A 22,129-nucleotide genomic window follows, 5' to 3' on the forward strand; every position below is an offset into this window, starting at 1 on the left:
AAGTCCTCAATAACTATATATCAACCCTCTCCGGAGTTCCTCGTATATAAGCATTATGATATATTCCATGCCTGCAATATCCTGGATACCCAATGTATCCATGCCAGGTGTAAGCAGCAAGCCAGCTTCGCACAAGCACTAGAAGACGGGGAAACGGGACGTCATTTCGCGCCGGACGGAGTCTTCGCTGGGCTTTGGCTGAAATGTCGGTCCCTTGTGTCACGTGATTCATTTTACACCATGTGTAATGTAGCTCGTCTCGTAGTTAGCAACCTTTGCAATCGATCAAACTTGCCATTCGGTCTTGAAATTGATATCGGGGGTAAATTAATTTCATTATAACTGCACGAAAATGGTGGCAGATGTGGTTTTTTGGACTAATCAACATGATGATAAAATTAAAGTGAGAAGGAAAATGGCTGCCATTTTAAACCATTCTATGATATCCTTCTCAAATTTCTATAACTTTCATATTGTTTCTTGACTTAAAGAGGAAAGAAGGAACCCAGTACTTAGTTATGTTCCTAATATGTATTTAGAGGGTCCTTTCAATCATCTCAATGTTATATTCCTCCTTAAGAGCCTTCATCAGAGGAGCGCATATATCCATGCTCATCGGTGCCAAGATGCCCTTAGGAGTTGTATCATTAGCTGCTCTGAACGCAATCGCGGAAAATTGATAGAAAACAATTTCGTAATAAACATGAAAATAAAATGGTAAAGGGATAGGAAATCCACATACCTTCCCCCTGATAGTCCCATCGAGAACCTGTTTAACAGCAACACCACACGGAATACCAACCAATCTCGCCATGGACGAGTAGCCATTGGGGTCACCGTAGTCGCACAAAGTGCTAGTCCTTGTCTCTTTGGAACCGTCTTTGTTCTCAATCTCAAATTTGTGCTGAAGCATAACCATATCACGCTCTCCGGGCCCGTACTGCATCTTCGCCTCAAGCGTAGCACACAGAGTATCCAGTGGATTTCCGCGAGGGATAATCTTCTCGTCAGAGAAAATTCCGATCCAGCGGAGACCAGCCAAGATGCGGTATTTCTCTTCAGTGGTGGGGAACTTAGTGCGAGAAGAGATGGCCCATTCAAGATCCCTTTCGCTCGAGGAAGTCGCAGCTAGGATTTTCTGCGTAGCTTCTTTCCAAGGAATGGGAGAGTTGAGGAAATCTTTCGCTTCGTCACTAAGAAAGCCCATGTCGACAAGAGTGCGGATCATCTCGGGGAAGCCCTGGTATCTAAGCGTGCCGCGGATGACGGTTTGGGCTTCTGGGATATTATAGCGTTCTTTGTAGACTGTTGAGTCTCTGTTTGGGTATGCGACGAAAGCGAAGCCGGGATAGATATAGTATGGCTTAGCGGTTCCCATGAGCTCAGATCGGGAGACAGACACCATCTTGCTGTCTTTGTAGAATTTCGCATCATTTCGAAGGGCGAGGAGGACACCTCGGCTAGACCAGGAGAACTTGTAGCCAAGTGGATTGTCAGAGCATTCTGGGGCGGGCAATCCACCGCAGTAGGAGAGGAAGGAGGTGATCTTTCCTCCAGCGGCGTGAACCTAAAAATAATGAATATGTGTTGGAAAAGCTTAACATAACTAGCTACACAATTAGGAAAAATAGTGTGTAACATTTACCTCAGAAATGGTTTTGACAGCGTAAAGATGATCAATGCCCTAAATTACCAAGAATGCATATCAGCAAACCTCACTGCGATCTGCTATTTCACCAGCGATCTTACACTCGGCGCAACTCACAGGATCAAGACCAATCTCATTCATGACTGTGATACCAGCCTCCTTGGCCTCCTTCTCCAATTCCATCATGGCAGGTGACACATAGGAGGTGGTGACGACATTCTTCTTGGTGCGTATGGCGCCCTTGATGACAGTGGCATGATGAGTGTAAGGGATAAGGGAAACGACAAGGTCGACCTTGGACAGTTCAGCATCGAGAGCAGCATTGTTTGTAACATCGAGGGAGATGGCTTTCGTATTCTTGATGCCCTCGGAAAGCTTCTTGGCACTCTTAAGCGTGCGGCAGGCTGTTGTTGCATACGATCAGCTGGGGATGTCCCTTATCTAGCAAATAGAGCATTCTCCTTGCCCTTTATTTCGAGAAAATGTCCATTCGACAACCCTCCAACCTCATGATGACGGGTGAATCCATTACGTACCAACCGTGACCTCTACACCCGCATTGCTCAAAACCTCAACCGTCGGTTTCGTGACTGTTCAATCGGCAGAGAAAAAGGGGGAGAATTTATCAACAAATGAATCCGGGACAAGTAACAGAGTCTTTGTATTTAGAACACCAAGACCCTCTTCCCGCAACATTTAAAACTCCAGAACAGGTAAAACGAACCGAAACCACTTCCTAACCTATATAATGGCGACAAACAGTCAGGTTCAGCTGACAATATTGAATTACGATGTTACATTTGCCGGAAATGAAATAAGTAATAAACGACGGATAGTGAAGAGCGACGGGGTGGGGTTCAAATATATTTTGGGTTAGGTACTTACAGGAGCACCTTGCGACCTTCAATTGGCTGCAGCATCACGAGAAATCTTTGGCTGAGAATAGGGAAGATCAGATTATAGATTTAATGGCTTTGATATTGCAGCCAGATGAATTGATAGAAAGAAATGACAGTTTTGCTCCTTGATGAACCTGCTTTGCAAGCGACGATGCTTAGTCATCATTTCTCCGATCTTCGGCCCGAGTTCGTTATATCTGTGGGATGGTTGAATCTCTCATATTGGGAGGCCTAGCTAGCTATCTAATATACGCTATATCACGTGCGGCGGGGCGGCCGCCCGGGCAACACACGCCCAACACCCCCCCACGCACCAAACGTGCGGGATATTATGTCCTCCGCGTATTCAAATCTAGCTATCCTATCCTAGATGTCAACCGAAACACGCTACATACAAGATTTTGCTAGAATGAACTATTTTCCTTGTGAAAGACCTAGCAAACTGATAAAACGTTTAAATGCCACTGTGCCTAGGGGTTTTGTAAGCCCGTCTGCCGCCATATCCTCCGTAGGAACGTGGTCAATCGAAATCACCCCCTCATTCAATTGCGTACGGGAATAGTGGAATCTAGTGTCGATATGCTTGCTGCGCGCGGTAATCGCTGCCACGGTGGCGAGATCGATCGAACCCTTATTATCCGCCCTAATCTGCAGGGGGTCCTTCGTAATAAATCCCATATCCAACATCATATTGCGAATCCACGTAGCCTCGCGTACGGCTTCACTAAGCGCTACGTATTCGGCTTCGTTAGAGCTCAAAGATACGCAAGGTTGCTTAGAAGATCGCCATGAAATCGGGGCACCCGCTAGCAAGAAGACGAAACCTGACGTAGATTTCCGATCGCCATTCAGGGGTCCTGCCCAATCGGAATCCGTATATCCAATGGGTGTAAACGTAGCATTTGGGAATTGAACGCGCTCACGATCGTCGGGCCCCTCGTATGAGATGCCTAGATCGCTCGTTCCTTTCAAATAGCGTACGACGTGGAGTAGAGCTTTCCACGCCTTGGGGGTGGGAACGGCGTTTTTCTGCGCTAGGAGGGATGCCGCACGGGCGATATCCGGACGTAATTTGACCGCGAGATATTGTAAGCAGCCAACGCCGTGTTGATAACGCTGTTTTGTAAAACCAGCTTCTTTTTCGGAGACAGGGGAGTCGTCGATTCGAAGACCTTCTTCCATTGGCGTACGAACGGTGACAGCGTCCTCCAGGTGGAAATCTTGCACTAAACGATCGATATACCGTTTCAGCGTCAATTTGATTCCGCCATCCTGGCGACGTTCAACCTCCATACCCAAATATTTCGACGGCTCTTTGAGATCTTTGATCTCTAACTTGCTCGCTAACGTTTCTACTAACCAATCGGCGTCCGCAGGCTCTTCCGCCATTATGTGAAGATCGTCAACGTAGATCGTCATATAGAGGTGCCTACGGGTCGTATGCCGCCATAGGGCGGGGTCGTAGGGGGACGGGGCAAATCCGTTCTCACGCAACAATGCCGTCAAGTAATCGTACCAAATCTTCGCTGCCGGATCCAATCCATATAGAGATCCTTCCACAGCACAAACCAATGTCCGTGGAGCTCCTGCTTCAAATCCGGTGGGCTGTCTCATATAGATCGTTCGTCCCAGTCGGCCATGAAGATACGCCATCACAATATCGACTTGACGTAGTGTCCATCCTTTTTTCGCTGAGATCGCGAACATCATACGATTCGTAGTGTCATTAACCACGGGGGCGTACGTCTCTTCGCGAGATCCCTTTTTCAACCAATTACCGCACGCTACCCAGCGAGATTTTCGTAATATCCCGTCCGGATCGGCGTTAGGTTGGTTCGGGCGATCTTTTTCGACGAAGATCCAACGGCCTGGTGCCACTGGTTCGTCTGCGGGGACGTCTGATCTCGGGATTAGGGTCCAGGTTTTTCGTTGTTCGAGATCTGCGATCTCACGTTGCATTGATTTCTTCCAATATTCTCCTACGCCTGGTCGATTCACGGCATCCTTGTACGTCTTTGGCAATGAACCTGTGATAGGAGAAGGGACGTACGTAGCGAACGATTTCGCAGGTCTTATCCATTCGGCGTCTTCGATTTCGGGAACTTCGCCATCCTCAACCAAGTAGGTCGTAGGATTGGACGCTAGTCCTTCAACGTTTGTTTCATTCGTACGCTCTTTTGAGGGGAAAATCACATCGCTGGTGATCAGGAGCTTGTCCGTCGCGGGATTCCACAAACGAAAAATCGATTTACCGCGAAAACCAATAAGCTTATACGATTCCGCCCTGGCAGACAGCTTATCCGCGGGTTTTTGCGATCCGTGGAGGTGAGCGTAAACGTCCGATCCGAGCTCGCGGAAGTGCAAAACCTCTGGCGGGACGTTTAGGAGCGCAGAGAACGGGATCGTATGAGGACAGCGTACGAGCTGCGATTCATCCGTAGTATCCGTAGGCCAAAATTTCGAATTATACAAGACGGTGGAAGTAGGCGTGTTGTTCGTGATCGACACTACCGTTTCCAAAATATCCGCCCAGAACTTCTTAGGGATATCCTTTCCCATAAGGACTGCCCTGGCACGCGCCATGATCGTACGAATGCCGCGCTCCGATACGCCGTCTTGGTGGGGGGAATGGGGGATCGTAGGCTCCCAAATCGTCCCCTGACTGGTCATAATCGTAGACATCTTATTGGAACGGAATACGCCGTCAATATCCGTTCTCACGTACGCAGGCGGGGTGAAACCGAGGTTTTTCATGAATTGGACCCAGTGGCCGTAAAAATCGACAGCTTGGTCCTTCGCATGCAAAAAGTAGATCCACCTATAACGGGTGGCATCATCGGTGATTAGCATGTAATATTTCGTCCCCTGGCGGGATTCAACGGGGTGATCGTTCATCTCGTCGAGCGTCTTGCCTCCGCCTGCGATATCGATATGCACGCGTTCCATCGCTCGTAGCGCCCGTGGCATCGGGGTCTGCGAGTATTTTCGTGTCATTCCGGCTTTGACGCAGGCGTCGCAGAATAGTCCTGATTTGGGGCCTTTGATTCGTACGCCTGATAGTGGATTCTTTGCCAAAGCGATTATCGCCCCAACATGAATATGACCCAGGTCAACATGCCATTCCGCGAGGGTTTTCAATATCTTATTCGGTTTATCGCCAGTTCATTGACCGTCACCATCGCGTCTCCGTATACGTAGGATTGGGCGGCGAAGTTGACCGCTTTGGACGCATGGTGGACGTCAACTTCCGATTCTCGTTCGACGATCTTGTATATGGAGCTTTGGGGCGTTCGGATCGCGGTAAATATGACACCGTTTGGCGCTCGAATAATGAAATAAGATGGGGTAGATGGGGATAATTCAAATCGGAAACCCTGGTCTTCTAGCTTCGCGAACGACAACAGGTTGACGGTTAGATTTGGGATCCAATGGACGTCTCTTACCATGATATCCCCCCCATCCGATTCTAGGAGGATATCCCCAACTTCCTTAACCTGTCCCTGTCCTCCGTCGGCCGTATTAACTTTGAGATTACCTTCAAAAGACACCGTACGTATCATCGAATGCTTCTCGCCGCTCATATTGAAGCTGGCGCAGGTATCCAAATACCATGGTTTGGATGATATCTCGGACGACGCGGATAGTGCGATCGCGGCGTTGGCACTAGGTTGAGAGGCAAGGAGATCTGGCGTCTTCTCGTTGTTTTTGTCATCCTTATATCTACCTTTCCCCTTATTATTCTTCGGTTTCCGTCCGCCACTATTCTCATCGGTATTCTCGACGATCTTATCCTTATTCGCTTCCCTCCATCGATCGGTCGCTAACTCCGGGTGCTGGCGCCAGCAGGTCTTATTTGTATGTCCTACGCGGTCACAAACATCGCATTTCGAGGCAGTAGTCGACGTATTGGACTGCTTGTTATCGCCATTCGTGGTGGCAGCGTTCGCTTTAGAGGTCTTCGGACGATCGGACTCTTTTGTCTTGCTTGTACGATTGGTTAACTGCTTCATCAAATCGTCAATATCCATGTTCACGATTGGATCTTGGCCAGTTGCGTAGAAGTCATCAAGACGGGTCTTTACAAACGCCTTCTGATGATCACGTAGGCCAATAAGGAAAAGATCGTGATAAAAATCGTCATCTTGTGTGGCTAACTCCTTATGCCGTGCAACCAGGTAGCGAAATCTCCTTTGGTAGGCAAGATAGTCGTTATCCTTGACAGCAAGGTTTGAGAGCTCCTTCATGACGTTCATACGTTCCTCTGCCAATGAGACAGCGTATTCCTGGCTGATCTTCTGCCATAGGGCAGCCGCGTTATCCGGTTCTAATACTCCAATCGTTGTACGTACAGGTCCCAGTAGGGACTGCAACATTCGACGGTATAAGGCCTTTGTACGTACTGTCCAACGCTCTTTATCCAACTGGTTGGTGTCGTATTCTTCAGGCGGTTCATGTTGGTTTTTCATAAGGATATCAGTGGCGCCAATAACCTCCGCGTCCGCCAGGATGCCAATCCTCCATGCTTGGTAGTTGGTTCCATCGAACGTCGTCACGGTCTTCGTATCCATCGAAGCTTGCACCTCCTTATGATATTCACGTATCTCCTGTTTTAGGGTATACGCAGGGGTGGTATCACTCGTACGGGCGTTCTCCCGCGCGGTCATCATCTGTTGACAAAACGTGAGAAGATCGGCCGCGGTCATCGTGATCATGCCGTTGGCATTGGGGGTAGGGATTGGGATAGGGCCAGGATTTGGGCTAGGGGTCCCGTCATCCTCTGATTCGTCGCGTACGGGCCCTTTCCCTGTATCACGGGTTGAGATGGCTTCTTCCATTGCTTCTTCCACTAACGCGTATTCGGTTTCTCCTTCGTCTCCTGAGGTGGGCACCGTATCCACTACACCTTCTTCGTAGAGTGTAGGGAACGTCTCTTGGGCCTTTGAATGGGAACGTAGAGATCTCTTTCGTTCTGATTGAGGAGTAGGGGGTAATCTACTCATCTAGACACAAGACTTGGGTATCCTCAGATCAAAAATTTAAGAAAAGAAAGAAAATCAGGAAAAAGAGAAAAATGATGTTTTGTTTTGATTCCTTCGCGGACGCGATCGCTTTCTCACAACAGAGAGTATCCCCTTGGGATCTTCTGATTTTTAGTGTAAAAAGAGCGTTTTTAAAGGAAATCTAGTCGAACTCATCCAATATCGCGTTGGTTGCAGCGTATTCTAATTAAAACGTCTTGTTTTGCTTAAAAAACTGCTATCCGGGCTCATAACCTGTGGGATGGTTGAATCTCTCATATTGGGAGGCCTAGCTAGCTATCTAATATACGCTATATCACGTGCGGCGGGGCGGCCGCCCGGGCAACACACGCCCAACAATATCAAATGACGTCATGGACGCGCGACCTCCTTAATCACGTGCATCCTCATTATACAGCTTAGATCTTTGGGCTAAGCTAAAGCAGTTCAATACAACAGCACGCCGCGATGAGCCAAAACAACAGCAACATTGCTATCACCAAGGCTCCTCTTCGCTCTAAAAAGAAGAGAGCCCGCGCAATCTCCTCTGCTCCGCTAAAACCCCCGGACGACCCCCCCCAGCCCCAAAACACCATGTCCCAGGACGCGTCGGACACTACAACAGCCACCACAGCTCAACTACATCAAATCAATATCGACTTCAATCCCCGCCCGGCCCTCTCACCAGGAGGAGAATCCATCGAGAATGTGACCGACTGCACTCAAGCAGTCCCGCTAACCGCGAAGAACTCCTCTTCCACAGCGAATTATAAGCTCAATGCTCTGCTGAGTCATGCCAACAACTCCTCCTCTGCAGAGCTAGCTGCAGTGCTTGAGCTATGCAATAAGCTATCTGCGGTACTGGACCCGATACTCTGCACTTATGAGAACTCTCTACCACGCCAGACTGCCGTACTAAGGCAAGCCATGGGACACGGCATAGCCAAAGCCATTAAAGGCCTCACCGCCGAATCAAAGCCTACGTTGACGTATGCTACCGCCGCGACAGCTAAGGCAATCTCCTCAAACAATCCCCCCCAGGCCGTTCCAGCAACGGGACAACCTCACAAGAAGCAGGTACAGCGGGCCAACCGCCCCCTGCACCAAGGACAGGAAGACAAACGAGTCATGATTAGGCTACCTGCAGCACACGCTGCTCGTGACCTAGACCCCCAAGCTATTCGTGAACAAGTACGCGCCATGATCCCTGATCCGACCTGGATCACTGATGTATGGCACTGCCCATCGGGAATCACCGTGGCTGCCCCCTCCCCAGCGAAGGCAGCCTCCATTCTTGAACATGCAGATAAGCTGAAAGCTGCTGTAGGTGACTGTCTTATTGAGTGACAGGAATCCTGGACCACCTTTGTAGTCAGTCCAATCAAGAAGTCGACACACAGCTTCGAAGGACAGAATATCACTCTGATTCCAGTGTCAGAAGAGATGCTTCTTTCTGAGATTTGAGGCGCCGCCCACCAGGCTCCAATCACCCGTTGTCACTGGACAAAGAAGTCCATGGACCCCAATCTGCATGAAGGGTACGCCTGGGTTGGAGTACGAACCTCTGGAGCGCACCTCTTTCCAAACAAACTCCGCCTTTTCAGTCGCCCGGTGATGGTTAACAAAATCAAGAAATCGCCAAAGATCCCAATTTGCACAAGATGTCACGGCTTCCACACAGAAAGAAACTGTGCGCGACCCCTACATTGCGAGAAGTGCAGCAGTCCCGCACACTCAGGCGGATGTCAAACACCAGCTCGCTGCTGCAACTGCCTTGGCCCCCATCCCACTCTCAGCACTGACTGTCCAGCGAGGCCCAAAATAGTCTCTGGATGTATAGAACACATCTCCCGCCGTCAGCTACACTCAATACGCGAAGCTGGCAGAAGAGCATTCATCTCAGCTCATCAAACTTCAGCGGAGAAGAGCAACCCAGAGCTAAACTCTAGAGACTCCACCTCATCCCCTCTCTCAGCTCCGCTGACACCAGTCACTAGCTCCCAGAGCAACCAGACAGACTCAATGACCTGCTCTCAAACAGGCACCAAGATCACACCAAGTCTGAACCTCCACTAATGAAGAGCAGTCACAGCCCTCCTCACAAATCTACACTCACTGTATATCAAGCCAATGTAGGAAGACAGTCAAGCTCCCACAACATCACTCTCTCACTAGCAGACGAAAGAGCCTGCGACATTGTGGCCATTCAGGAACCCTGGATAGCTACGGACCTCTCCACCCGCCTCTCCAAAAGCCATCCCTCATACAAATGCTTCACCCCGCTCTCCTCCAACTGGACCAAGAGGCCCAGAGTACTGCTCTATGTCAGAAATGGAAGGGCCCTTGCGCCAACTCAACCTATAGCAGATATCTCAAGGGATGTTGTCTGTGTCTCAGTTAAGATCTCTAACTCCAAAAGGGCTAATATCTACAACATATACAACGCCCCATCTGGCGCCACAGATGCAGGTCAAGGCCTTCAAGACCTTCTCTCTCTTACACACACCACAGAGACCATCCCCTGGATGGCATTAGGAGACTTTAATATTAGACACACAGCATGGGACTCTACAACTGATAGGCATCCTCAAGCAGGAGAGAATCTGTATAACTGGGCAATCTCTCTGGAACTCCAGCTTCTCAACCCGGCTGAATCCCCTACACATAGACAAGGAGGCACACTTGACCTTGTCTTCTGTGCTGCCAACTCAGCTATCTGTCATATTGCTCCTGAACTGCACTGCACCTCAGATCATGAAACTCTTATCACAACAGTTCAATTATCACAGACTCAGACTCAATTGGTTAAGGAGAAGAAGCTTAGCCTCACGACCTGCGATGCTGATCGCTTCTTGCAACTACTCACTCCCTTCTCCTCACCAGTCTATGAGGACGTGAATGAGGAAGCGGCGGACATTGTGAAATCTCTCCAACTGGCTCTACAAGGCTCCTGCTCTCTCGCCCCAGGACCCAAGAGTCATCATGCCCCATGGTGGACCCCAGCAGTCAAGATAGCCAGAAGAGTATATCATGCAGCACGTAGACACGGCCCTTGTCAATCAGAACAAGTGGCATTCCGGGCGGAAATTAGAAAAGCTAAGAGAGCATGGAATCGCCAGTGAATTGAGGAGGCTTCCTCCTTATCAGATGTCTACAAGATTGTCAAATGGCATAAATACCAACCTCAAGACCCCACTCCTCCTTTACGACATCCCGACGGACACCTAGAACAATCTTGTGCTGGCAAATCTTCTCTACTGCGCGAGACACTTCTGGCCAGACATCTTGACGCGGAAGATATCCCAGAGCATACACCAACAATCCCATGCAGAGAGATACCCTGGATGCCCCTTACAGAGCAGGAAGTCTACAGAGCCACCTGCCAGACACTTAGCACATCTCCTGGCCTGGATGGCATTACAGCCAAGGTTCTTCAAAAGGCATGGCCAGTGATAGGCAATCGAATCGTTCTACTCTTTCAACACTGTATAGATCAAGGAATCCACCCCCAGAGCTTCAAGAAGGCTGAGGTGGTGATTATTCCAAAGTCAGGGAAAAGAGATTACTCTCTACCAAAGTCTTACCGCCCAATCGCACTGCTATCCTGCCTCAGCAAAGGGCTGGAGTGTCTGATAGCTAGACAAATGTCCCATCTCACTCTCCATCATCACATTCTAGCAGAAGATCAGTGTAGTGCTGTTCAACAGAGGTCTGCAGTAGACCTCACCACTGCACTAGCCTGTGACGTACAAGGGGCATGGGACAAACACCTTCTGGCTGGCATGATCACCCTAGATGTCAAAGGGGCCTTCGACAGAGTCCTTCGAGGCCGGCTTCTAAGACGTCTACAGGAACAGGGCTGGCCGGCAGTTCTGATAAAGTGGGTAGCGTCTTTCCTCGATCAATGACTAGCTTTGATTCGACTAGACAGCGTTCAATCGAAGGTGTTTCAGATTCTCTGTGGCCTTCCACAGGGATCCCCTGTCTCACCAATTCTCTTTCTGCTCTACGTAGAACCCCTCCTCCAGCTTACCAAAGGCCGGTTTGGGTACGCAGACGACATTGCAATCCTGGAGACTGGAAGCTCCCTTGAGCAGGTAGGAAGTCAGCTTCAGAATTCTCTCAACCACACCCTGGAATGGGGTATTGACAATGGAATCTCATTTGACCCAGCCAAGACGGAGCTTCAATACTTTCATAAAAAGATCAAGTACTCGGAGCCCTCCATCTCCTTTAATGAACAGACAATTTCCCCCAATAACTACACCAGATGGCTAGGGGTTTTCTTTGACAGAAAGTTACTCTTCAGAGAACATATTCGCCTTGCGTGCACTCGAGCCAGAATTGTTACAGGACATGTTAAATCACTAAATGGAGCCTCATTTGGAAATCAAACACATTTGCTCAGACAAGCAACTCAAAGCTGTGCCTTCAGCACTCTGTTTTATGGAGCTGAGACCTGGTTCTCGAAGCGAACCTCTCAGGCAGCCATTGGCAAGATTCAGGTAGCCTTCAACAACGCTGCTCGAGCCATTCTACCTGTCTTTGCCACAACGCCTACCCCTGTTCTCCTACGCGAATCAAGCTGGGGCCCAGCCAAAGCCTGGCTAGAAAGAATACATGACTGACTAGCCGTTCGCGTAGCTGCAGCCGACCCGTCACATCCCCTACGCCGAAGATGGTACACCTCACGTTTTAAATGGATTAGACGAAACATTAAAACGACGGCCATCACACCCGGCTCAGGGTCCTTGCCTCCTTGGGACAATCCTGGCATACCAAATAGAGAGCAAAAGGCACTAGAAATTGGGGCTGTGGGACAAGCTGCAGGACCAGCAGCTTTCCAAAACTGGCTTCAGAAAGCTGTATCCCCCCTTGATCTCATCACATATACTGATGGCTCCAAAGACAGCCAAGGAGTTTCAGGCGGAGGCTACTGTCTATACCGAGGAACAAATCAATCTCTGGAGCTTGGTAAGCTGCCTCTGGGCCGCACCGCCGAGGTCTTTGATGCTGAAGTGCTTGCAGCAGTTGCCGGTCTCGAGGCAGCGCTACGGAACCCCTTCTCTATGTTCGCACGGCACATTATAGTGGCTCTAGACAATGAAGAGGCTGCAATAAGACTCCACACAGACACGCCCACACGAACATCTTTTCTCGCCTTTGCTAAGTTCAACGAACTCCGCAGGTCCTGGACAAAACAGGGCCCAGGTCCAGCCGGCCCGAGATGGGTCTATGTTCGATGGTGCCCCGGCCACGCTGGGATTCCAGGCAATGATGCCGCAGATGCTGCGGCCAAGTCAGCCTGCACAATGGAATGCACTCGCCGCACTCTGACCCTGGCGCGGGCCAAATCCTATGCTAAAGAACGCTTCAATGCCTCACTGCAACAATACTGGAGCTCCAATAGCACATCACGATACAAGGACCTCAATATCCCAATGCCAAAAGGACCCTCCCCTGAGCTCACTCTCCCCCGAAGGAACCTAGGCCACCTGCTGGCAGCTAGAACAGGCCACGGTGACTTTGCAGCCTATCATCACAGATGGGCACATGACGACGCACTCCTCACCTGCTCTTGCGGCCGAGATAAGACCCCCGAGCACTTCTTCTTTTGCTGGAAAGGCCGGAACATTGAACGAATTAAAACCCCTGAAGCATGCCGAGGACCAAAGGAAGCAATTGACTGGCTTCTCAGCACAGTAAGAGGAGCTACGACCTTCTCTACCTGGTGCACTAATACCCGCTTCTTCATCGACATCCAACGCCGCTACTAGAACCTGTTCAACATCCGACTTCTCCCTCCCCCTCTCTCTTTCCTATGCTCCTTATATACATTTCTCATCACCCCTACACACCACCCTAGAAGCCCTTGGCTTCCTCAGTCCCGTAATCTTCGGCTACTACGCCATTCAGAACCTCCAGGACGGGGGCTACTCTGTACATAGACTCTCAAGAGGGCTTCGGCCGACTAGACATGTCAGGCAGCAGACTAGCTGCTGCGCTGGCACGCCTGATACCCTTAGGGAGGTGCTGTGGCCGCGACGGCAGACTATTCTTAGTCAGCTGATCACGTGCCTCCAGGCGTTAAATAAGTAATAATAATAATAATAATAAAGCAGTTCAATACGCACAAGAAAGTTATCCTCCATTAGCATCCATTAACATGGACAGCCCAGATGATCGAATGCAGGGGAGACTGCTATTATTCTTTGGAGAGAAGAGTTAGAGTTAAAATGAATGACTTAGGGAAAGGACAGAATAGGGTATATTGGTCTATTTGTAGGCAGATGTTGGAAAACAGACAATGTGCAGTGAGCAATTCCAAATCTCCATCCATGCAAAATAAGAATAGACCTGAATGGGAAAGTCTGCGAACAAGAAGGGAAAAGACGAAATGAAGCTTCTGATCAAAAGACAAAGGTGAAAACAGACGCAATTACAAGACCAAAGAACTCCGTATTTGCTAGTACAATAGTGGCTGACAAGCAAGACAATACGAGAATAAATGGAAAAATTAGCTATGCTTCTCCCATCCCTGTAAGCAATGAAAACCAAACTATTATATATTCTTGAACTTGCCATTTTGTATGAGTGTTAACGGGGGGTCCGAATTCACACCATTGGTGACTTCGTCATGCAAGCCGTAGTCGTCCTCATCACCGTTCCCCAGCTCCCCATTTCGACTACACTGCTTGCGTATCCGCCATTGCCACTCCCACAGCACTGGCAAGAACGTCCAGAGGTCAAAGTTTGGCCAGAGAGTGTCCAGGAACACGATCTCCGTGTCCTGGTGGCACTGCCATAGCATGAAATCGCTCAGTCGCTCCACGCCAGATGTCCGGATGAGGAGATCCAGAGCCGGGCAACCGGCAGTAAGCATGTGGTCCGTAATTGTTTGCGAAGTGATGGTCTCTGGTGAGAGGAAGATCAGCTGGTCGCTGTTTGGTGGGTAGCCAGTGTAGCCTTCTGGAATTGTGGGGATTTTTCCTGCGCCTTGGCGGGTGGTTGTTGCTGAGGAATATGATGAAGGGTGTTCGGAAGGGGGATCGGCGCTGGAGCTTCTCCCGTCTCGTTTACCACGAGGTTGTAAGAGGGAAGAATCTGTATCGATTCCATTGGGCATGGCCCCTTCCCTTTGTATGCTTTCTTTAATATGGGTTTCGGAAAAGGCACGCCGTGACCTATTGCACCGTGGTAATTGCGTCCGATCGAGAGGAGTACTGTACTCGATAACTGTGTCCCGGATTGCCGTTGTTATCTCGTCTCTCGATGTGTAAGGGAAACAAATATTCAGGATAGCGTCCCCATTTCGACTAGTCAGCTCAACCGCCTTATCGATTGCCTCTAATACCTCTGGTTTGAGTAGGTCTCTGCGTCCCAGAACACGCACACTCGCGCCGTAGCGATCCAGCAGATCTCCATGTTGAGACAGCTGGGCCAGTTTCACTCTTGCCATATCCATCAGCGCATCGACCTCGTATTTCGATCTCTTGAAATTCTCAATACTGAAGGCATATACCGTCACCACCCGAACTCCAGCTTTGTAGCACACTTCTAGTATCTAAGCATGCATTCATTGTGGTTAGCATCATCATATCATTTAAAGAAGGCCACGACTTGGCCACACATATAAAACATTTCCCATCTCAACAATCTCCCAACACTCCCAAACCAAAAAATTAGTATAGGAAATCACCCCTAAACAACTACCATAAAAAAAAAAAAAAAAAAAAAAAGAGAGAGACCAGAGCACCAACCTTTGCTAATGCCTCAAACCCCAAATTGTGACCCTCAAGCTTCTCTATCCGATGATGCCTAGCAAACCGTCTATTGCCATCCATAACAAACGCCACATGTTGCGGAACCGGCCCTTCTCTGAGAGCACCAATCATCAGCTCCCGGAGATGTGACAGAGCCCACTCAATTGGAGGAGAGGAGAGAACCCATCTCCGCATTCTCGAAAGATGCATCGACGAGGAGGCCATTGTGTGCCGTGATAGGTAGTGAGATTTTCTGGGCGAAAGAAGTCTCTTCTTCCTGTCGGTCTACAACAGGATAGATGGCTGCAAGAGAAGCGTACGGGCAGTTGAACGGGAAAGCAGGTGGCAGATGAAACCGATGGGCTTGTATAAGGAGGGAAGGATTCGTTGAGAGCAGGGGAATCAGTGAGGATCAGTCCGACGATTAGCGATGGGGACAGGGCGGAACGAGGTGGAAAGAGTCTGGTTTTAAAGGAGCAGGCGGGCTCGTGGCGATGTTCCTGTCTTTACCTCTTTAATCCCTTTTTTCACTGGTTGTCTACGTGGAAGTTGGACGATGTGATACATATAGGCAAAGCTCAGTGAAGCCGCCCCCCCTTGGTTCTATATTCCAAACACCTGTAGCAATAGGAAAACAATCCCCAAAAGAACCCCAAGATCCCAACAATTAGGACGAAGAGAGACTTTTATCTCCCCTTAAAACCCCAAAGATGAAAGGTTAAAATGATCCCGAGAACGCGGGGGAGGAATATCAACCAGTCATGGAGTTGGTCAACATGGGACGGGACAGGAGCTGAAGGGGAAAAAAAACCCTGAATGATGTGCGGAGTCCAAAAATAAATTAGACAAGTTAAAGAACGATACAGAGACGAAAATATCCCTTTTTGCCACCAGTATTCTCGTGAAGTTGGGGGGAAGAATATCTATATCACATTCATCCTTCAAGGGTGTTTGTTGTCCTTTACAGAATTTAAAGGTTACATAATATTATCGCATCATGAACCTTTTTTTTTTTTTTTTCCCTTGATTAATTTTTCTGGACATGGTGTTCATTTACGGCTACAACCTTGAAGGCACCAACCAACCAAACCCCAACCCAACAACTTTCAGCGGTTTGAACCATGCCGAGCGTGGAGACTGGAGTGCCGGGTGGCTTACGGCTGACGCCAACATTTCTTTCGCATCTTCGTACGAGTAGCCCTGTGGGTAACCAGATGCGGGCATTATTTTGTCTGTTGGCTTTAACGGGATACTAAGTTTTGACAAAGAATGAAGATCGGGGACGGAAGAAGCGGACGGATTTCTCCACGTATAACCGTTTAAGGCAGAATCGAATTAAGCTCATTTATCTTATTTTGGTTGTTTTTTCACCCTCGTCACCAGTGGAGAAACTCGGGTGGGGAGAACGCGTACGAGAACCTTAAGCTGCAGAAATAAACCAGGGTGGGGTTTTGTACTGTGCGGTGTGAGGAAAACAATGCATTGCTATTATTATTATTATTATTATTATTATTATTATTATTATCGCTCTTTTGGAAGTTATATGTTTTGAATATAGACAGAGCAAATGTAAATAAACAGAACTATACATCGATTTTATTGTCCAGGAATGATGGCAATAAAATGGCATGAACATCATGATCATAATGGTGGTGACGACGATCATGGCCCGAAGCTTCTTATAACCCATGCCCTTCCTCACCCCATTCCTCACTTCCTATAACTAAGAACACCACCACTACGCCTACTCCCGACTGGCTCTCTGGGAAAGAGAAATAGAATTTGGATACAATGAATATGCTATCCAAGGAGCCAAGCTGCTGAGCAAACACTTCCATCAGTAGCCAACCTCATCCCCAACAATGAAAGGTTCCTGGCAATTCAACAGCCATCCGCATATATTATGTGTTTATCACTCGTCCCATATCTGACATGGTTTCGTTTTTATCTACATATATTCAATGATTTGGCAAGGAACGGAGGTGCAAGGGTAGGGGAAAATACCAATACATAACTTCCCTTCTGACCCCATTCACACACACACACACACACACACACACACACACACACACATAACACACACATACACAATTGACATCACAAATCCTTCTTTGTCTCCTCACCCAGCGAAGACTCAGATCCAACAGAGCTCGTCATCTCCCACCCGAAATCCTCGCTCTGTTTCCTCCTCAGCTGACCGCGCTCCTTCATTGCCCCACGAATCCGCTTACTAACCTCTTCAAAACTCTCCTTGGAATTCAACGTACTAAACGCTTTCAACGGCATACTTCCGGACCCAGTTAAGCCGCCGCTCGAACTGCTCCGACTCCGGCTCCGACTGGGCGGGCGCGTAGAGAAAAACCCGATCTTGCTGATATCGTGGAACGATTCGTTGGGTGGTAGGTGGCTTGGCACAAATGACTCTCTTCTGGATGTAAGTGTCGAGGAGTCTGGCTCGTCCGCCGCAAATCCAAGATAATTCTCTCTATATACTGTGAATGGATCATTTGTGAATAGGTGTTCCTTAAACGGATCCGCGATGACCCTGTCAGAGTCGAAGTCGGGAAACATCTCCGGTCCAAGCGTGTTGATTAGCTCCGTTACTTCGTGTGAAAGCTTGGCTCGTCGCTTCCGGAGCTTAACGAGGGTGTTCGCAGATGTGGGGTTTAGGGATAGAACGAGCGGGCGTAGGGATTTCAGGATATCCATTCCTATCTCACCAGTTCGCAATGCTGCATAGGTAATCGAGGGGAATAGCCAGCATCCAAATATTACCACTAGCCAGAGTGGGACCCATTCGGGAACGTACCCCTGGACACGATTTCGATAGGTCCAGTATGTGAGAAGAACGGTGTAGAATGTATAAAGAAGAGGTGCAAAAGCTAATGCGACTAGTAGTTTCCACGTAGCCATGACATCGCGACCCTGGATTTTGACGCTAGACGCAGCCAATGCCTCCTTCGATTTTCTTATCGAAATCATCTTGGTAGCTACGAACACAGGCGCGAAAAGAACAAGGCCTGGCAACGTTCCTATGGCCATGATACTGATCTTTCCAAGGCGATATATCAGGGTCGAAACCACCTTGACGATGGAAAACTTGGCATACTCTATCTGATGGTCGCGGATACCCAGCAGCCGCAGCTGCCTGTTATAGTCCATAACGGACTTTTTCAATTTTACAATTCTAGGATCGTCCTTGTATTGAGCATATCCCTTCACCATGCGACGGTTTAGCTCTACAACCATTGGGAGCGGAAGTTTCTTTCCCTTTGGGTTGTATAACCGCCTTGCTGCGTGGATTAACTTCAGACATGTTAGTAAAATTGCTCATCATTTCACATGGACAAGGGGAATGCAAACGAACCATAAGTGTTTCATAGTCGGGTCCAACTACCGTCACGGCGACAAGGGCCTGATAGATAGTGTCCAATAACCTGCCCACAGCTTCGCGTCGTTTACCAGCTTTGTACATCTGAACAAGTTCCGGCGGCACTTCAATTGGGTTTCCGAATTCCACCACTGCCCGAGAGCGGAACTTATGGGCATGGAAGTAGTTCATACCACAGGGTACAATTTTTACGTCGCAGTCGGGATTTTCCGCTAGGGCACCCAGTGCCATCAATGCAACGCCAGCTACAGATATCTATCAGCTCTTATTCGGATAAAATCAACTTCCAGGGATCTACGAGTACCATACCTTTCAAAGGAAGTAAATTAGGTCTATCATGGCTACCACCTTCAGGAAATATGCCAACACAACCCCCAGAATTGAGAGTCTGAAATACCGCCTTATACACATGCGTCTGATCGACATGTGGAGCAACTTTAAATTTGGACCCAGTGAACCCTGAGAGGTCCTGTTCTGCAGCACTTCCAGTAAATTTCAAGTCATCAGAGATATCTGTGTGCCCAGTGAGCTGATAGAGAGCATCCTTGTGCATGAAAGGCTTCTTCAAAATGATTTCCTCCGGTCCACGAATCTCCCCAATATCAGTGGAATGAGCCTGGCCATTTATTGGCGGTAGAGAGATTGTGCCTCCAATTTCGAAATCCGGACCATCAAATTTTGTGCCAATGCCCCTCAAGAGCGTAGGGTTATTGACAGGGTCTGGTAGATATATGGTTCCCTGGACCGGTTTCAAGTTATCCATAGCTCTGGACACGGGCAATGCGCCAGCGGCTTTTGCCAACAGCCCGACGAATCTCCGCTGGAATGATTTTTCGGCGATAAGAAATGCTATTCGACGGTTGAGTTCTCTCCGTGCAACGAGCATCAAAATTAAGGAGTCCACAAACTATATATGGATTGATAAATGCGTTGTTCGTTAGCAATGTTCATAGCCGCCGCATAACTCTGATAAAAATGTACTATAATGTAGAACATACTTGATTGGCATGTGGGGCAGCCACAAGGATTATTGGTCCCCGTTTAGGAACCTTCCATGAACCCCGCGGGTGAACTTCTCTGAAGAAAAGATCGATAAGAACAGCTAAGAACCATAGCAATAAGTCGTAGAGCCATCCGATTTGGTGGCTAAGGGGCTTGTGAGCCATCTTTCACGGTGGTTTTTCCTTCTCGCAGTCTCCAGCAGTTTAACATAAAAATAATCGATATAAAAAATATAATTTCCTTGCAGTATCGCGCTTGCTATAAATGCTTGACTTTATATAAAGCGGGCGTAGGTTGACCGAGGATATCGAAATCGTGGGGGAGAGGTGGGCGAGGAACACGGTGAGGTGGAATTGTTCAATGGCGGCAGCCAAATGGGACAATCGGAAAATGTGGGTATTGGATGGGAATACTCTTAAAACCCGCAATCCAGATATCAAGCAAATGTGATTCGGTATAGCTCTTATAGGAGTGTATCGGTATAATGAAGGCTGGGGGGGAGGGGAGGGGGGGTGAGGGTTGCCTTCAAGCTAGCATAACTCTTGCGCGGACTAAATAGGCTCCCATCGAGCGCAGTCAGCAGCGAGTTGCGGGAGTCAGGAATGGGTATGATAAGGATGGAAGATATCAATTCTCTTCATCCTGAACACCTGGAGAGCGTCAGTTATCCTTCGTTGGGGGATGGCGAGAAGATATATGGCGGCAGTTGTGGCCAAGCCGGAGAGTGTGTGAGTGAAATCAAGGATCCGAGATTGTCAACGAAGATAAATATTCAAACCCACCCAAACCATCAATCAACCCACGAACTCCCTAGGCAGGTAACTAAGAAAATTAAACTAGGAAGACAACAGGTTTTTACTGCATTTTCTTGTATGATGTTTCTTTTCTTTTCTTTTCTTTTATTTTCTTTTCTTTTAAAATAACATCATCACCGGAGCGGTTAGTACCTATGTTTAGTTTTAAATAATGACCACAGACGTGGTAACTATGGTAGATATTTAAATCAGAAGTGAATATCTTGCAGCTCTACCGAATAACTAACAATATTGACATCATTTCCTAAGAAACGTGAACAGAAAACCTGAGGAAACGCAGAACCATGTGCTGTTAACCAGATCTACACAGTCCCTTTACCCACGCAAGCAACTTCGTGAAGGCCCATGGACATGTCACAACATTCGCAATCCCTCTTTCATGGCAATAAATCAATGGTGAATCAATCTGGCGGATGGAAAAGTTCCATTACATATCATCTCATGAAGATAGATCTGATCCCCCTGCATGCAGCATTCTGAAGATCCTTGCTTCATGATCCCCGAACCTCATGAACCAGGGGTGTTGGTTGATACGGAGCCACCATTACGCTGAGGTGCATGCAGATTAGTTGACCAGGGCAGCTGCCCATATTTCTCCTCTTCATTCGAAGAGGTTCATGCGAGATTTTCTCCTATGCGGATCACGCTCAGCATTCCAGTCTACAGAGAGGGTAAAGACATCCATGGATTGTTTTTGCTCATCCCTTTCCGTATCTTCTGGACTGCACACCCAAGGATAATCAGAAAGTACTTTACCATTAGGGATCTTTATATCAGGGAGCTAAAGACATTAAGTTAAGCAATGCAACCAATCAGAATCTTTTAAATGATGGCTACGCATATGCTCTCTTTTCATCTGGGAATTACGGCCGTGTCATGGGCCAGATTGAAATGCAAAAGAGCCAGCCAGTATCCTAATCCACGGTGAAGGAGAATATGTTCATGTTCTCCTCCACGTGTTTGTTGCATGGGCGGAAATGGTAGTTATGGAAAAGCGAAGTGCATAGACGTTTTGATAGCATGTGTGGGAAATGAACAAGACTCGGAGGCAATGATCAAAGCAGCATCTCCCACAATGTGCACGCAGTCATTGTCATATAAATTATCCATCCATGGAAAGCAATATTAATCAATTAATATATAAATTATGGTATAAAGCAATTATGGTAGCAACGCCTGCTGTTAAGGAGTGCGTAAGCTCTGACCCGCAGAGCGACTTTCAGCAATCCTCAACCGTTCCAAAAGCACGCTATTCCTCTTCTCCCACTCCGCTGCCCACTCCTCATCGCGGTCCGCCACAGCATTCTCAACCTGTATCTGACTCTCAATCTCAATCCTCCTCATGCGTTCCACAAGATGGCGATCCCGATCCTTCCACCGTATCTCCCACATATCGTCAACCTCATTCTTCGCCCGCTCGATACTCTCCGTCATCTGCTTCTGAAGATTCTCCAGTCTTTTCCTCAAATCGTCAATGGTGAAGTCTCGCGATCTCAACTCCTGGCGGTATACCTGATCGATCTCGTTCAGCCGCTCCCGCATCGCGGCCAGTTCCTGATCTCGCGCATGCAGCGCCTTGCGGTGATCACGGTC

At 48.3% G+C, this 22,129-nt stretch overlaps 5 protein-coding genes across 5 annotated transcripts in view; 1 reads left to right on the forward strand and 4 right to left on the reverse strand.

The window, feature by feature from the left end:
- Window positions 1-535: 535 nt before the first annotated feature.
- Window positions 536-2,568, reverse strand: PADG_01718 (saccharopine dehydrogenase [NADP+, L-glutamate-forming]; the record flags this gene model as incomplete). Its single annotated transcript, XM_010759250.1, has 7 exons — window positions 536-631; window positions 743-1,567; window positions 1,646-1,684; window positions 1,766-2,052; window positions 2,185-2,238; window positions 2,373-2,389; window positions 2,534-2,568. 7 exons carry the CDS (start codon window positions 2,566-2,568, stop codon window positions 536-538), a joined length of 1,353 nt encoding a protein of 450 aa, XP_010757552.1.
- An 11,559-nt stretch (window positions 2,569-14,127) lies between these two features.
- Window positions 14,128-15,553, reverse strand: PADG_01720 (di-trans,poly-cis-decaprenylcistransferase; the record flags this gene model as incomplete). Its single annotated transcript, XM_010758741.1, has 2 exons — window positions 14,128-15,129; window positions 15,326-15,553. 2 exons carry the CDS (start codon window positions 15,551-15,553, stop codon window positions 14,128-14,130), a joined length of 1,230 nt encoding a protein of 409 aa, XP_010757043.1.
- An 896-nt stretch (window positions 15,554-16,449) lies between these two features.
- Window positions 16,450-16,752, forward strand: PADG_01721 (uncharacterized protein; the record flags this gene model as incomplete). The annotated part of the gene is made up of 2 exons (XM_010758742.1): window positions 16,450-16,530; window positions 16,597-16,752. The coding sequence occupies 2 exons, from the start codon at window positions 16,450-16,452 to the stop codon at window positions 16,750-16,752; spliced, it is 237 nt and encodes a 78-aa protein (XP_010757044.1).
- A 673-nt stretch (window positions 16,753-17,425) lies between these two features.
- Window positions 17,426-19,885, reverse strand: PADG_01722 (uncharacterized protein; the record flags this gene model as incomplete). The annotated part of the gene is made up of 4 exons (XM_010759251.1): window positions 17,426-18,634; window positions 18,696-18,964; window positions 19,029-19,626; window positions 19,718-19,885. The coding sequence occupies 4 exons, from the start codon at window positions 19,883-19,885 to the stop codon at window positions 17,426-17,428; spliced, it is 2,244 nt and encodes a 747-aa protein (XP_010757553.1).
- A 1,833-nt stretch (window positions 19,886-21,718) lies between these two features.
- Window positions 21,719-22,129, reverse strand: part of PADG_11304 (uncharacterized protein) — a gene marked incomplete at both ends in the record, with an annotated part of 1,655 nt that continues 1,244 nt past the window's right edge. Inside the window, one exon of the mRNA XM_010759560.1 lies at window positions 21,719-22,111. Within this exon, the coding sequence (XP_010757862.1) occupies window positions 21,719-22,111 (393 nt within the window). The remainder of the gene's footprint in view (window positions 22,112-22,129) is intronic.

This window comes from Paracoccidioides brasiliensis (genome assembly GCF_000150735.1).
Source record: "Paracoccidioides brasiliensis Pb18 unplaced genomic scaffold supercont2.2, whole genome shotgun sequence".
NCBI classification, from domain to species: Eukaryota; Fungi; Ascomycota; class Eurotiomycetes; order Onygenales; family Ajellomycetaceae; genus Paracoccidioides; species Paracoccidioides brasiliensis.